Source organism: Mauremys mutica, chromosome 13, assembly GCF_020497125.1.
Source record: "Mauremys mutica isolate MM-2020 ecotype Southern chromosome 13, ASM2049712v1, whole genome shotgun sequence".
Taxonomy (NCBI): domain Eukaryota; kingdom Metazoa; phylum Chordata; order Testudines; family Geoemydidae; genus Mauremys; species Mauremys mutica.
The window spans coordinates 23563035-23578127 of record NC_059084.1 but is presented as its reverse complement, the minus strand read 5'-3'; the positions used below and the strand labels follow the sequence as shown (position 1 = coordinate 23578127).

The 15093-nt window shown below is 44.7% G+C and overlaps 1 protein-coding gene across 6 annotated transcripts in view; it reads right to left on the bottom strand.

Moving 5' to 3' along the window:
• Positions 1-4294: 4294 nt before the first annotated feature.
• Positions 4295-15093, bottom strand: part of PTPRT (protein tyrosine phosphatase receptor type T) — a 709404-nt gene continuing 698605 nt past the window's right edge. For all 6 annotated transcript variants that reach the window (XM_044985246.1, XM_044985247.1, XM_044985248.1 and 3 more), the window contains 5 exons: positions 10783-10914; positions 7972-8097; positions 6455-6618; positions 5516-5651; positions 4295-5097 (listed from right to left, as the gene is read on the bottom strand). In XM_044985246.1, the coding sequence (XP_044841181.1) occupies positions 5044-5097; positions 5516-5651; positions 6455-6618; positions 7972-8097; positions 10783-10914 (612 nt within the window). In that variant the 3' untranslated portion in view covers positions 4295-5043. The remainder of the gene's footprint in view (positions 5098-5515; positions 5652-6454; positions 6619-7971; positions 8098-10782; positions 10915-15093) is intronic.

Genomic DNA, 15093 nt, shown 5'->3' with positions numbered 1-15093 from the left:
CATCCCTCTTTTATACATTTGAAGACATGATGCCTTTCCCCCCCTCCCAACCTTCTATTCTCTAAAGTGAACATGCCCAGTTCTTTCAAGTCATGCTTTCTAAATGTCCTATCAGTTTGTTGCTTAACTTTGGACTATCTCCAATTTCTCCACATTTTTCTTGAATATGGTGCCCAGAACTTGAACAGTACTCCAGCTGGGGCTTTACCAGTGCCACACAGAGCAGAACAATTACCACTTGTGTCTTATATATTACACTAATACATCCCAGAATAGCATTTGCCTTTTTCACAACAGCATCACACTGTTGCCACAGAGTCAACTTGTGATCCACTACACCCCCCAGATCCTTTTCTGCACTGCTGTTGCCTTGCTAGTTATACAGTTATGTATTTGTGCATTTGATTGTTCCTTGCTAATTACAGTACTTTGCACTTGTCTTTATTGAATTTCATCTCACTGATTTCAGCCCAATTCTCCAATTTATCAAAATAATTTTGGATCCTTATCCTTGTCTCCAAAGTGCTAGTAACTCCTCCAAGGTTGGTGACATCTGAAAATTTTATAAGCATACCCTCCACTCCATCATCCAAGTCTTCAGTGAAAGTAGTGTACCCAGGACAGATCCTTGCAGCACCCCACTAGAGTTTGACAGTGAACCATTGATGACTACTCCTTGAGAATGGTCTTTCAACTTGTTATGCACCCATCCTATAGTAGTTATATTTAGTCTATATTTCCCTGGCTTGCTTATGAGAATGTCATTGGGGACTATATCAAAAGCCTTACTATAGGCCAATTCCACTCCCCACTACTAGTAATCCTTTTCAGGATTGATAAAGCCTCTCTTAAGCTCACTTCAAAGCTTCTATTTTTCTCTAAGAAGAATAAACCCAACTCATATTTCATTCTTCTAACCTGGTGGTATCTTTTTTGCTGTGTGCTGCACTCTCTAAGGCATTAATAGCCTTCCTATGGTAGGGTGACCAGGACTGCATACACTATTTCAAATAGGATTTAATAAGCAACTTTATGCTGTATGTTGGCTGGTACTGTTTCTTCCCCCTGACCCTCTACACAATTCCCATCACCTCTTTTATCTGTTTAGATTGAGTCATGTGTTGAGTACCAAATCAATGAACTCAAACCTTTGAGTTCCTCACACAACTCTACTCCCAACTATGCTCTGGTCTCAAGTCTGACACCTACTTCTCTCCACCCAAGCCTCCTTTGTAGCTGCTACTTTTGTCTTTTTATCCACTTTCTTTCATGCTACCCCTAAGCCTGGAGCTGCCCCTGCTTCTCACATTCCTGTTTATCTTCCTTTCTGCCACTGACAGATCTCATTGCCCACTCTCTGCCCCTTTTTGTTTGAACTATTATCCAGTGTGTCCTATTTCTGATTTAGACAGAGACCTCAATTGCTAGTATGGTCCTGTGAATTTCCACATACAACTATAGCACACATTGAATATTAGTTGATGTTTTCAAGATATTAACTTGACTGTAAGCAGTGAATGAGGTCCTAAGAAAGGATTAACAAAATAATAATAAACCCCCAAACCGACAAACACACAACCAAGGCCCCCAAACAGGAATAATTCAAGGAAGAGAAGGCAATTCTTTTTAAATAGCCTGGCTGAAGATGAGTGAACTGAATTCAAACACACAGCACTTTTTCTTTGCAAAGGATTTAGGCGGGTGGGAATGATTCCCTTTAACTTGATGGACTGAGTGAACTGACACTAAGGCAACGTCTACACTGCGACCCTTACAATGGCGCGGCTGTGCCGCTGCAGTCACGCCACCGTAAGATGCGCTGCGTTGCCGCTCTTTATTGCCAGGAGAGAGCTCTCTTGGCGACAAAATAAAACCACCCCCAACGAGCAGCAGTAGCATGTCAACAGGAGCACGTCTCCCACCAAAGAAGCGCTGTCCACACCAATGCTTTTCGTTGCTAAAACTTTTGTTGTTCAGGGGGGTGTTTTTTCACACCCCTGAGCAACAAAAGTTTTAGCAATGAAGGTGCCAGTTTAGACATAACCTAATTTAATTTCTGCAATTGGAGAAAAATCCTGGCCTGCTATATAGTGCTTCCTTTCCTCCTCCGTTCAAGTGGAATTTAGCAGCACACTTGTTGCACCACATAGTTACAACATGCTACCTGTCATTTAACCACTAATTTTCATACCTGCCTTTTCATTCCCTGCACAACAGTTTCTCCACTCTTCTTATATTCTTTCAGGATTCTTTGCATGGATGAATGGCAAAAAGAGAAGTTCTGTTTTCATAAAATGGCACACACGCACTAAACACTCCTCTCCAGTTACACAACATCATCTTGTGTTTTTGTTGCAAACAGTAGAAGGAACCAGCCCAAAAAGGGCACAAGGGAATGGGTGTGGGTGGACACAGGTACTGTACGGCATGCAGGATACTTTGGGACAAAACCGGACTTACTTGCTACCTTATTTCAGGACACTCACTTGTAAAGACAAGCCTAAAATCCAAAGTCTCTTGTTAACGTGGGAGGTCTAACGAGTGGTAACTACTCAGGGGTGCCTTTTGAACTAAGATACATGGTAATATATTTTTCAAGAAAAATAATACTGATTCATAGATTCTAAGGCCAAAAAGAGCCCTGGTGATCATCTAGTCTGGCCACAGAACTTCTCCCAAAATAAAATTATCTTTGAACTACAGCAAATCCAATCGTGATTTAAAAATGGCCAGCGATGGAAAGCCCACCACACCTTGGGTAAATAGTTCTACTGGTTAATTACCTTCACTGTTAAAAATTTACACTTTATTTCCAGTCTGAATTTGTCTAACTTCACCTTCCAGCCATTGGACTGTGTTATACCTTTGTCTGCTTGGTTGTCAACAGTGTAATGCAATCCAGTGACTGAAAGCTGAAACTAGACATAGTTACACTGCTTTCCATATGTGGAAAATCAATGCGACAAAGGGTCCACCCACAGGCTCTGGGGTTGAAGGATCTGGGTACTGACAAAAGGGTGGGAAAACTCTGTTGAGGGATGAGGAGTTACAGTTTTATTAAACTCTTTTCTTCTGTCAAGCTTTGATGGAAAGTCTAGATTTTAAAAAGCCTGCATTTCCCAGAATCTAGTCAAATGCAGACAACCACCTCTTATCTCTGCTGCCTTAAGATAGATAGCTAAATAAATAAAAATCCTGAATACTGAAAGATCTGGTTCATCTAAATCAATTTACACTCTGAGATTAAAATCTAACCTTTTTCTGATTAACCAGTTAACACACTTTTCTATAGCTACAAAGAGATAAGACTGGGCAACACATATCCAGGGCTTGTTTCAAAGAATTAATGGAAATTTTAATGCAGAATTTTTTTGCAGAGCAAAGCAAATACCTTTTTGCTTGTGATGTAAAGTTTCCTGTGCTGCTGAAACATTTTTCTTACCTTTTCACAAAACCAGAAAATACCAAACTAGTTTTGTGTTTAATGTGCATAACCTTTCTTACAGCCTGAATGGGTTACCATTTAGAAATCTCATGGCCTGGAGAGCTGGATAATCACACAATTAGGTCTGATTGTACAACAGCTTGGGAACAGACAGCACAGAAAGCTTAGTCAATCCCCAAATTAAAATCATATGGTTGCTATGTCTACAATGCACAGTTAACCCAGGTGATCAGCACCTGGATCTGCACACCCAGTTGTGAGCATCCCCACTACAAAGACCTAGTCATGCTAGTGTATTCTCACTGTTTCTGCACTCACCCGTGTGTGCCTGGAGGCATATCCCATGTTATTTGTTGTGAGGTGCTCTAAGATTCTTTCCCAGTCAATTGCAGAAGATTTTCTGTCCTTAGGGAGGAATTGTGGGCAGGGCATTGGAGTGATTTAGCCTGCATCCTCTCTGCAAAATGATCAGGTTCTGGACAGAGTTAAAGAGGAGCCTGCATTCTAATCCACAGCCAAAGCCTTTCCATAATCAGGTCTGAAGTTTTCCTGTGTGGATGGTGGGGAGAGGAGTTGGGCTAAAACTCAGGTAAAAATCCAGATTAACTCTGCATTAGAGACATACACTTAGACTGTAAACTCAGAGGAAGGAATTATTCTTTCTATTCTGTGTCTGTACCTGGCACAATGGGATCCTGGTCCATGACTAGGTCTCCTAAGTGCTACAGTGATTTAAATAATAATGATCTATAGTATATCATCGTCAACAGGTATCTACTTTATATTCTTCTTTTTAAAGAGACAATGCACCAAATTTACAAACCAAACACAATTGGTTTGATGGAGGGTTTGTTTGCTCAAATGGCTGTGAAAGCCATTTTTTTATTATTTGCTTCACCAGCCGGGACACTAACATGAATCAGAGAGATGTAACCAGTTCATGCACAGTCTTGGAAGTCAAGCAGGATCTGGAAGGAAAAGCTTGTGTAGTGTTGGTGCAGCAAATCCATGAACAGCTTCCCAGTTCCACCACCTAGTCTTATGTCTAGGGAGAACAGGAAAGGGGAAGAGAATTTCAACTTCTCGTTGATGGCATTTTCACTTGAAAAAAATAGGTCAGGTGGATTAATTGTAACCAAAAGTCTCACATGATCCCTGTGGTTCTCTCATTTTTCCAAATGGCAGATGCATGACATTCAAAAATTAAAGGGTGGGATTTGAGAACAGAAAAACGAGCTGTTTAAAAGACAGAATATTCCAGTATTTTTTTCCTTTGTATCAAGGAGAGGAAAAATACACATCCAAAGTGGTAGAGAAGAGGTTGGAGGGAATTAGAAAGCAGAGTCTTCCAGCCCGTCTCCTGTTTAGCCAATTTGTACGCTAGGAAGAAGCAGTAGATGCTCCAATAGAAAGCAGGCAGCAGCAAACACAGGGATCACCTCGTCCTCCCAATGGCATTGAGGTCAGTACACTCTGACCCTTGCTTCAGTGTGGAGAGCCTGGCTCTCCCCACACCCATTACTGCCCTTTAGTGCGGGGAAAAAAGTGTTCTTCGGACTTGGGGGTCTAGAATCCAATAGGCCCCCGTCTCTGCTAGGCTAAAATGAACTCAAATATTCCAGTGCAACCTCATATACAAATTTATATTGTTCCTGAAAGAGAAAGAAAAAGCCAGTGGTAAAATGGCAGCAGTGAGTTCTTAACAGCCTGATTCTGCAAGGTGCCGAGAACCCTTCATTCCCATTTCCACTCCACTTGGCATGATCGGGCTCCAAGAGTTAAACATTTAATAACTTGTAGACCCAATTGCACTTCTCTGGCACTGGCAGAGCACAAAAAGGGTACCAAGACACTGGAAGAAAAAGACACACCCATACAGTCACAATACTGAATATTCATCATTTCATGCATGTCCTTACTGCAACTCTCACACACACTTGTGGAAAATCATTCACTCTAATTGACTGATCTAATTTAATTCATATTGAGCAGTACTCTGAAGCACTTTTTTTTTAAACTCGTTCTTTACTCACTGCACCCTACGGAGGTGTGTAAGGGAGGGACACTCACCAGTGACTCCACCATATTGGATTTGTTATTCCGTAACGTCTTCACTATGTGGAACACGTCAATGATATTTTGCTGCTGAATCATTTCACACACGCTGCAGATGGCACAGAAGGTGCCACTGCGTCCACCACCATTCCTAGGCATGGAAGAAAAGAGATCATTTATAAAGGGATGCAGGGGACTGGCGCATGGAGGCAAGCATCCTGCAAAGGGCAGTGCTTTCCCGGATTCAAAAGCATGCATCACTGGAGGTACCACGTGCAGGCCCCGTGCAGGCAGGAAGCTTCAGAGGGTTTGAAGATGAGCAAGACAACAGTCTAGAGATTAGAATATAGGAATGTGACTTGAAAGACACTGTCAAACTTAGTGACCTTGGGCAAGTCACTTCACCGCCCCATGCCTCAGTTTTCTCATCTATGAAACAGGAATAATACAGAAGTCACTTGAAATCATTCATTGAAGTCTGCACAGGGCTTTTTTTAGATAGTCACATGGAAAGTGTTATACAAGAATTAAGAATTAACTAATAAACGTTGCACTGACCATCATGGAAATGTCTTGCCACCTTTATGATGTATGCTCAAAACTATTCAGTATCTAATCAATTAATTGTAACCAATCATTATTTGTATTACAATAGTGCATTGAGACCCCAATCAGGATTGGGGCCTCTGAACAGACAGAAGTAGACAGTCTCCGTTCAAAGGGTCAATAGAGGGCTTCAAGTGGAGCTCCCAATGCTATAAGCAGCAGTGTTTTTGTGACCACTCCCTACTTACAGTGGAAATAGTGGCACATGGTCTTTATTCACAGTGTCTTGATTGCAATTTAACCTAATTTTCCCAGCTCAAGTATGGGCTGGCCATCTGATTTCCACATCTGTAATCAATTCGTTTTGCCCTGCACCATAGGTTAGGAAGTATTCCCAGCCATACTTACAGGCAGTGGACAACAGTGCGTCCATCTCTCCCATCGTACTGCTCCTGCCATTTCTCTAGCCGTCTGACCACCTTCAGGAGGGAGCGTTTGGATGGAGGTGTGTCCCGGTATGCTGGCCAGCCAATGTACTGCAAATGCTGTACTATACGATATCCATCCTGGGGCTAAAACAAATTGTTATCCACTTCCATTATACCATCAGAAAGGTGGTGAGGAAGAGCAGGGGTATGCGAGAGAGTAGTAGTCACAGGTTACATATGCACTGTTTAACATCACCAAAATATGTAATTATTCCTACTAATCAGTGTATAACTTAATAACAACAATATGAGTACAACTAGGCTACAGGCTAGAAGGAAGCACACTGTAGCTGGGTGCAAGGCCTTCATCTCTTTCCAAAAAAAATAAATAAATCCAGAGAATTGGGGTGGTTTCAGGTTTTGAGGAAAAGGAAGGTTTTTGTGGAAAGGCTTTAGTTGAGACTGCTAAAATGCCCGGAAGGAAATGGGGCTCTGAAAATAGCTGTTTTTATTCGGGAATAAAGTCATCTCATGGTGGAAGAATGAATACAATATTTCTTCTCTTCCCCTCTCGCCTGTTTTGGAGGTTGGTGATACCATATGGAGAGGAGACAAAGCAGTCATTCAAAAAAACCAATGGGGGAAAAGAGCGGGTATAAGATCCTCATGGTGATTTTACCCGTAGCACAGACCAGCCCACAATTGCCTCTTTAATGGCATAACCAAGCTGTTGCGTAAGATCAAACTCAGAGGCAGATACATGGGGCACTGGGATTATTTTCAAAGGCCAGTTGGCATCTCCATTTCTAACAGTGAGAGGAACAGGAAATATGGGGATAGTAGCTAACTGAGTGGGAAATCTGTACTGAAACAACACAGTAAATATCAAGGTTATCCACTGCAGCAGTGCAATAACCGTGCTTGGGTCCATTATACAAATAAACCTGGTTTGTGAGCACGGTTGGGGCTGTTTCCTCCCATCTGTAGGGTTGGGGTTAATGGATGCCGAGTGAAAAGATTTTACAAAGATGACAGCTCCTTATTAATAGGGGCACAGTGGCAACTGGGAACCTCAACAGTTTAGCCAAGCAGCACTGCACCGAACTTCAGAAATAAGAGCTCCTATACCCTTCAGCACAAATGGTTGGCAGAGATGGAGTGGGGATAACAATATCCTAGTTTAGCTAATAGAATTAATGATGATTTTACATTGACTGCTAGTTGATTAAGGTAACGTGCCCTCCAGGACATACAGAAAACGCTTTCCAGTTAAGGACAGAAATCCAGTTCACATTATTCACCTTGTGATTTTACTGAGAGGGGGGGTGCAGCTACAAGATTCCACCTGTAGCAGTGGCAAGAAAATCTTGCAATGGAATTTTTTACCTGGCCTTGGGATTTGGTGGCACCCTTGCCCCTTGTCTGTTTGAGCAAGTATTTGACAGAACAGGACCGATGAATGAATAAATGGATCATCTGGGATGTCACCGATCTTACCCTGGCCATGTTGCAGATCCGGAATATCCTATTGATGATATCCTCATCAATGTCTGCTGAAACAAACTCCACCTGGATTGGACCATAACAACAGGACGTTTTCTCTGGCCAGTACTGCATGCAGAGCTAGTCAAGGTGGAAGACAAATAGAAAGCAGGTCATGTACAGGCTAGGAAACTATCAATCCTCTTTTCTTCTTCTAACCTTACACCCAGTTCAGGAACTGTAATCTAAAGCCAGCATTACAGAGGATATGGAAGCCCTGGCCTTTACAGTGGCTGGCAGACAAAGTTTCTGCAGGAATATAGATTGAAAAGGAGTGTTAATAGATTAGTGTCTGTTAGTGAATTTAATATGAAGCACAGAGGTTTTGTGTTGTGAGTTAATCAGGAAACACTCAATACCAAGAAGATTAATCTTTGTTCAACCCAAGTGGAACTTTTATTTCTCTGTGCAGCCAACTTTTTTATATTCTCAGTTTACTAGCATCTAGGAAGGGGACAAGCCAGATTGGTTTAAAAACTCTCACATCTCACACCTCAAATTAAATCACAACTGAACCTTTTATGTGTTTTGTTTTTATTAATATATAATGATTGACTGTTGGATGTCCTCATTTCAATATAGGAATATAGGAGCTATGAAAGTTGCCACCCATCTGGGATCCTGCATTATCAACCCAACCAGCGAAGGGCGTTTCTGTCTTGCCAGGATGGCCGTAGAATTGTTGAAGCTTCTGCAGAATGGTTCCGGGATGTTGTAAGGTCATCATCACACCACATGCTGGTCTTCATAATTACATTTTAAAACGGTTAGTCTCTCTGATAATATGGTGACGATTGTAGCATAAATGCTTAGATTAGATAACTATGGACAGATAGAGAAGTACAACATACAAAGCTAGTGTGGTGAGTGCAACAGCCTGATACAATTGATTTTTCCTTGCAGAAATCTCACTCTCTTAAGTGATAGAAAACTAATTCCTTGTGCTGATGGCTTACAAGATGTGTAACTTTAAAACTGTCATTTGTCCCTTGATCTAGCAGTGCTTTTTGGCACTGGTCCAGGACTTAGTTTGGCAGACACCAGATCTCAGGACAGTGTAATTTTCAGTTCATAATTAATCACCAGATCTCCTCTCCTTCCCCTTAAAGTGCAACAAGGAAAAGCAAAGCATGATATGGCATTGCTGATGAAAGGTGGCCAGCAACAATACTGGAGTGCTAATGCTGGAGGATTTCATTTTCCCGGACTCTAAATGTAAAATAACCATGAAAAGAGGTTTTGTATTTCCAGAGAATGTGCAGGACTGTTTCTTTCCAGTTTGTTGGGCAACCAACAAGATTAAAAACTACTTTGGATTCATTCCCAGGACATAAAATCAGGTTTGAGGAATCAGATGGAACATAACGAGTCCTGAAGGACCAGGGATCCTAGATAAATCGTATTTGAGATTTCAGACACTTAGGACTCAGAAAAACTGGTCACACCAACAGCTCGGTCTTTAGAAAGGCTGAACTGGAGGTACCTTAATGCAGAGAGGAGCAGAAGTGAATCAGCTCCCACATCTTTCATTCTGCTTGGAGAATCCCCCTGATGAGAATGTGATCGGTTTTTCCATTAGCACTAATAAAGGCAGCATCATAACTGCTGCCTTCAGGGGGAAATATTTTGAAAAGAGTGAGGAGCTGATGAAAAATTAAGTTATAAAGTGCAAAGTGCCCGAGGCCACTTCTGCTGTTTAGCAAGAACTACAATGGGTGAAGTAGCAATGTCATAGCGCAAATTTCCTGCACAATGTGTGATCACCCATCCCTTTCTGATGCTACCCATCATGAGACTGACTGCAAATGCCAATGCACTAGCAAGAGTAACCACTCTTCACCTTGCAAACTGTAATACTGAAAATTATTTTAGGTCTGCCAACCAACTAAACAATTTACATAAAAAGGAGAAAAAATAAATTGTGCAGTAAGTATCCACTCCCCTCTTCCCTTTTTGCTGACTGTAAATAGTTTCTCATAATGGGTGATCGTTCAAAAGCTTTGGTGTTTCACTTTGATTAAAGCACCCAAAACATCAGGTGTTTTTCTACAATCTCATGCAAATTATCCAAACTTCCCAACTCTGCAAAACTGGACTGGGGATCTCAAGAAAAAAAGACCCGTCATACGATTTCACATATGTCCTACTTCCAGTCACCCGGCAATACCACAAGATCAGGCTTGTTGAGAGTGTTTTAGCATTTACAGGTCTGGTTGCAAGTGGAAAGCCATGGGCGAAGATGAAGAACAATGTGTAAAAGTATTGAACTAGGCTCTTCTGAGCCACAAAGTTTAGCTTGAGTTTTGGCAGGAGTGGCGGAAGCACCCTAAAAGTGTGTGGGGGGGGCCCACAGGCGTCTGAACCGTGGCCCTGCCCCCCAGTGCCATGCTGCCCCTGAGGCCCCTCCCCACTGCCCCTGAGGCCCTGCTCCCATGTCGCCTCTTCCCCCACAGACCCTGCCCTTGCTTGCTCCTCTCCACCCCCCCCATTGCTCATCCTTATGGCCCATAAAAAGTGCCCTCTCACTTTAAAAAGGGGGGGGGGCGTGGCCTCCTGCCCCCTCTCCTTCCCCTCCCCCATTCTGGCACTCCTGGTTTTGGGTGAAGATTCACTCTAGATTGTACTTACAGTTGTTTCTCCATTCCTATACACTTTCCCTTTTGCCTCACAACTTTTCTGCCTGTCTTGAATAGTAACTGGGGACATCTGAAGCTGCTTTGATCTGTGAATAAGGCTGCTTGACAGAGCTATTAGAAATCCACCTACCTGTGCAGCATCCATCTCGTTCAGCATCACTATGGAGGAGCAGTTGTAATCAAACACCAGCCTCCAGAAATCTGGTACGGTGTTGGGCAAAGGGTGCTGGGTAACAATAAAGGCAGCGGGTTGCTTGTGGCTCTAACAAAAGAATAAGATTAGTTACAAAAATCAATCCACTTTTATTCAGATGATTATTACACCTGGGAGGCTAAGGCTATGCAATCTGAGCCATTTAACCAGATTAGACAGATCACACCCCCTCTTCCTTGTTATCACGGTGCAATGAATGAAGTCCTCATAATGGGATCCTTCTGCTCCCAACAAACACATTTCATTAGAGAAGTGGCACAAGAACAGGAATTATGCAAATAAATTATTTATGTTTTGGGGGTTAGCAAATAACAATAATATTAATAAAAATGAAGAAAGACAACTGCTGGAAGCAGAATGTTGCTTCTTTTCATGGCAGTAGATGTTAGAGACCAGTCAGGGCACTCTCCCTCACTCTGATTTTGTTTCCTGGGAGCAGAAAACTAAAGAGTTGGCACATTCAGATTTGAGAGCATCCTCTCAGGGACGGAACATGGGGAAGTGGTCCGAGCACTGGGCTCTGGAGCGCTCTTCCTGATGCTGTTCTGTGACTTTTGTATAAGTCACTTGACCTCAGCATGTGTAAAATGGTTAGAATGATACTTCCCTCCCTCTCAAGAGTGTTGAGAGGCTTAATGGATGTTCATTAAGTACTTTGAGATCACAGAATGAAAGGAGATTACAAATGCAAACTACTATTCCTCTTTGGGGCCAGCAGACAGTGCCTAGGTGAACCCATAAACTATAGGATTTTGCTTACCACCTCTCAGGGAGATGGAGTACATACGCCGAAGGGAGGTCTCCCCTCAGCATAGGCAGCGTCTTCACTAAGCGCTACAGTGGCGCAGCTGCTGTGTAAGTGTAGACAATCCCTCAGTCTCCTGGCTAACTCTCTTGGGGGCTGGATGAGCCACAGTTCCACCAAGTGTGTGCGGGGGAGGGTGGGGAGGAGGCAGAGAGAAGAGTAAAAGAAGAGAGATTTCCTGAAGTTACAGATATGAAATGGATCCTCTTCTTTCTCAGAGTCTGCATTTCATGACTCAGGAACATGGGCACGGGCAAGCCTATGCCTTGCTGATTTGGGGAGGGGTTGTAAAGCCAGTTTGCAGCTTATGGTATTGGAGAGCAGGGCTGGTGCAAGGATATTTTGTGCCCTAGGTGAAACTTCCACCTTGCGTGCACCCTCCCTCCTCCTCCTCCTTCCCCCCAACCTCTGAAAACTAGTAAACTTAGCATTATAAACAGCCTGTCAGAATGGGTAAGGGCTTTGTAATGTTTCTTTTTTACCTTTAGGGTGTTTCAATTGTTTGCCATTGCCTCTGATAGTGTCCCATTCAAAGTCTTACTGTTGTGCAAAGCTAAACAATTGAGCCTTGCATTGCATCACCAGCCAGGTTAGGCAGGGTGACAAATCCCCCTTGCCCCAAAGGGCCATTATTCCCTGGTGACTCATTTCTACTCCGTCTATAAAGCAGACTTTTAAGGTAAATACATTATTCCTTCAATATTACCCATGCACACATCTCCCAAAGATTCTCACTCTTGACAAGTTACCAGCCCTGTGTAGATCCCTTCCACGTTGCTCTCTGTGGGTAAGTGCCCCGTGAGACACGTGTGGGGTGCAGTGAGTTTGTCAGGCCTGCGGTGACAGCTCTTTGTGAAGATCAGGGGGCCCTTTGCCAAGGGGTGCTGGTGTCACAGTGAGCTTGAGGTGGCTGACAGTATGGGGCAGGGCACTGAGGCTACTGGGGCAGGTGGTGCCGGGATGGGGTAGGGGCAGGTACCTGTCAGTCTCCAGCGCTCAGGCTGCGCCAACAGCCTCTTCACCTCAGAGTCTCCCTCTGCTGGCCCGGGGGCCCATTCCTCCTCTCAAGCTCCCCGGCCGCTGCCACCGCCGCCGCCCAGGAGGAAGCGGGCGGGAGGCACCGCCGCGGAGCAGACACAAGGGGCCAGGCTCAGCTGGGGCCCCGCACCTGCTGGCTGAGAGCAGCAGAAACTGGGCACCACTTGGGGGAGCCGGGCGGCCTGAGCCCAGGGTGGTGGCAGCTTCCGCAACAGCAGGGGCAGGCGGGGAGCGTAGCCCGCCATGGGGCAGGAGAGGCCGTGCTGCTGCTGCTGCTTCCCGCCTACAGCCGTCCTTCTCCTACACCCTGGAGCCACAGACCCCAAGGTGGTGAGTGGGGAGCTGGGGGACGTGCCTGTCCAGTCTGCGGCCCGACACCTCCCCCGCCCTGGGAGCTCCTGCAGCAGATGCATGCAGGCAGTGGCCCCCGTGCACCCCCCGGCTCCCCCCTCACCGCTCTCAGGCTCTGAGGCTCCCGGGAGTGTGAGCTGCTGCCGGGGCACGGGGCCCTAAGCCGAGGGGCAGCGGCGGCAACTCACATGCCTGGAGCCACAAAGCCCTAGTGCGGCAATGGAGGAGCGGGGGGCACGTGGGGACCACTGCCTGCATGCATCTGCTGCAGCCTGCAGGAGACCCTGGGGGGGTGCCAGGCTGCAGCCTGGACAGAAGGGGCGGGGGGCACGGCTACTCCCCACTAGTGGCGCCACTGCCTTTGCAGGGCTGCTGCCCCCCCTGCACCACGCCGGCTCCTCCATGGCTGGGGCTTGCTGCCCCCGCAAGCTGACGGTCTGGCTCTCCGTTCCTCCGGAAGGCGGCTCCTCCCTGCCGAGCCAGGGCACCACTTTTTCGCGCCCCCAACCACTTGGCGCCCTAGTTGACTACCTAGTTCACCTAGTGGTTGCACCGACCCTGTTGTAGAGACCAGACCAGCAGAGGCAAGAGCATTCAAAAAGCAGAGGGTAGAGGGCAGGAATTTATTTGTATTCTAACTAAGTCTAAAATGATGCAACAGTTTCACATTCTGCTATCCTAAATAGCACAGATCCCTTCCATTCTCTCTTTTGTGGAGGCTGCTGCTTGAACTGCATGTTAGACACAAAACAGCTTCTGGTGGGTGAAGAAGCAAGCCCCGCGTTCTCTCGCTCTCTGCTATTAGATAATGTGTCTTCGATGACAGTGTCTCCAATTCACTTGGACAAACCTGGATATTGTATCTGATCCCATTTCTAGGCTTATTTTGTGCCAGAGCAAGTCCATAGATTGTACCACCAGTTGTACAATCCATTCAATTTAACAGTTGTTATAAGACAGATCCATTTGATGGAGGCTGAAAGGTGGGAAATTGTGGTGCTGGGAGGGCAAGTTAATAAATTGCAGCCCCCTCCCCCCCCCCGGATCCTGAGTAGAGATGGGGAGTCATTGTTGTTAGCTCCATTTCAGTTGAGGAAGCCGAAGCACAGAGACATTAAGTAGTTATTCAGGAAGCCTGGGGCAGAGCAGGGAGGAGGACGAAGGTCTATTGATTCCAAGTCCTCTGCCTGAACCACAAGACTGTGACAGCTTCTCAAAGGTCTGAGTTTGAGACTTGGGCATGGTCCCTTGCGTCTGTACTAGACCAGATTTGGGTCCATTCTCTAACACAGTGACAGGTCTGATAGATCCTTATTGTCAAAGAAGTTGGAGGTTTGTGCCTCCAGAACTCAATCAGCCACCCATTCCAAGGAGAACATCACCCCTTCTATCAAGATAAACATTCAACATTACCCCAACAATTGGATTTTTTTTCTCCTCCAGTTGGAGGAAAGTTGCTGCGACCTTGTGATAATACACAGAGCATGCTGAAACTCAGATGAGAGGAAAAATAGTAATAACTAAAAAAATAATAATGAATGATGGGAGAAGTAAAAATGAGCATCATTGAGATCATGTGACCCCTTCCCCCCTTAGAGCAAGGCAGGCAGTCTGCCAGGCTTCACAACACATGGAAAGAACTAGTGACTCATATAAAGGGAAGATGGGATGGATTGGCTATTCTAGGTGCGACACTGGCAAACCAGGTGCCAGCTTTTGCCTAGGCTTTAGGCCTCAGCTGAGCACTGACAAATTCATTGCTGGAAACCAGTCTGTTTCACCTGTGTGTTGGTACAGTTAAGATGGGGATTGGATTTATAATCATGTGTTTAGACTTTATGAAATGTTTGTAAATTGCTGCATGTGTTAATCTCACCTATAATATCTTTATCACATGCTATAAGGTAATATTTAAGTTTTTTGTCTTACAACTATAAAAAAAAAAGTTTGCCTGAAGCTATCAATTGTCAGAAGGGATTATCTCCTGCTCATTAAGAAGGCTATCAACTAAATGGGCCATTGTGAGACATCAC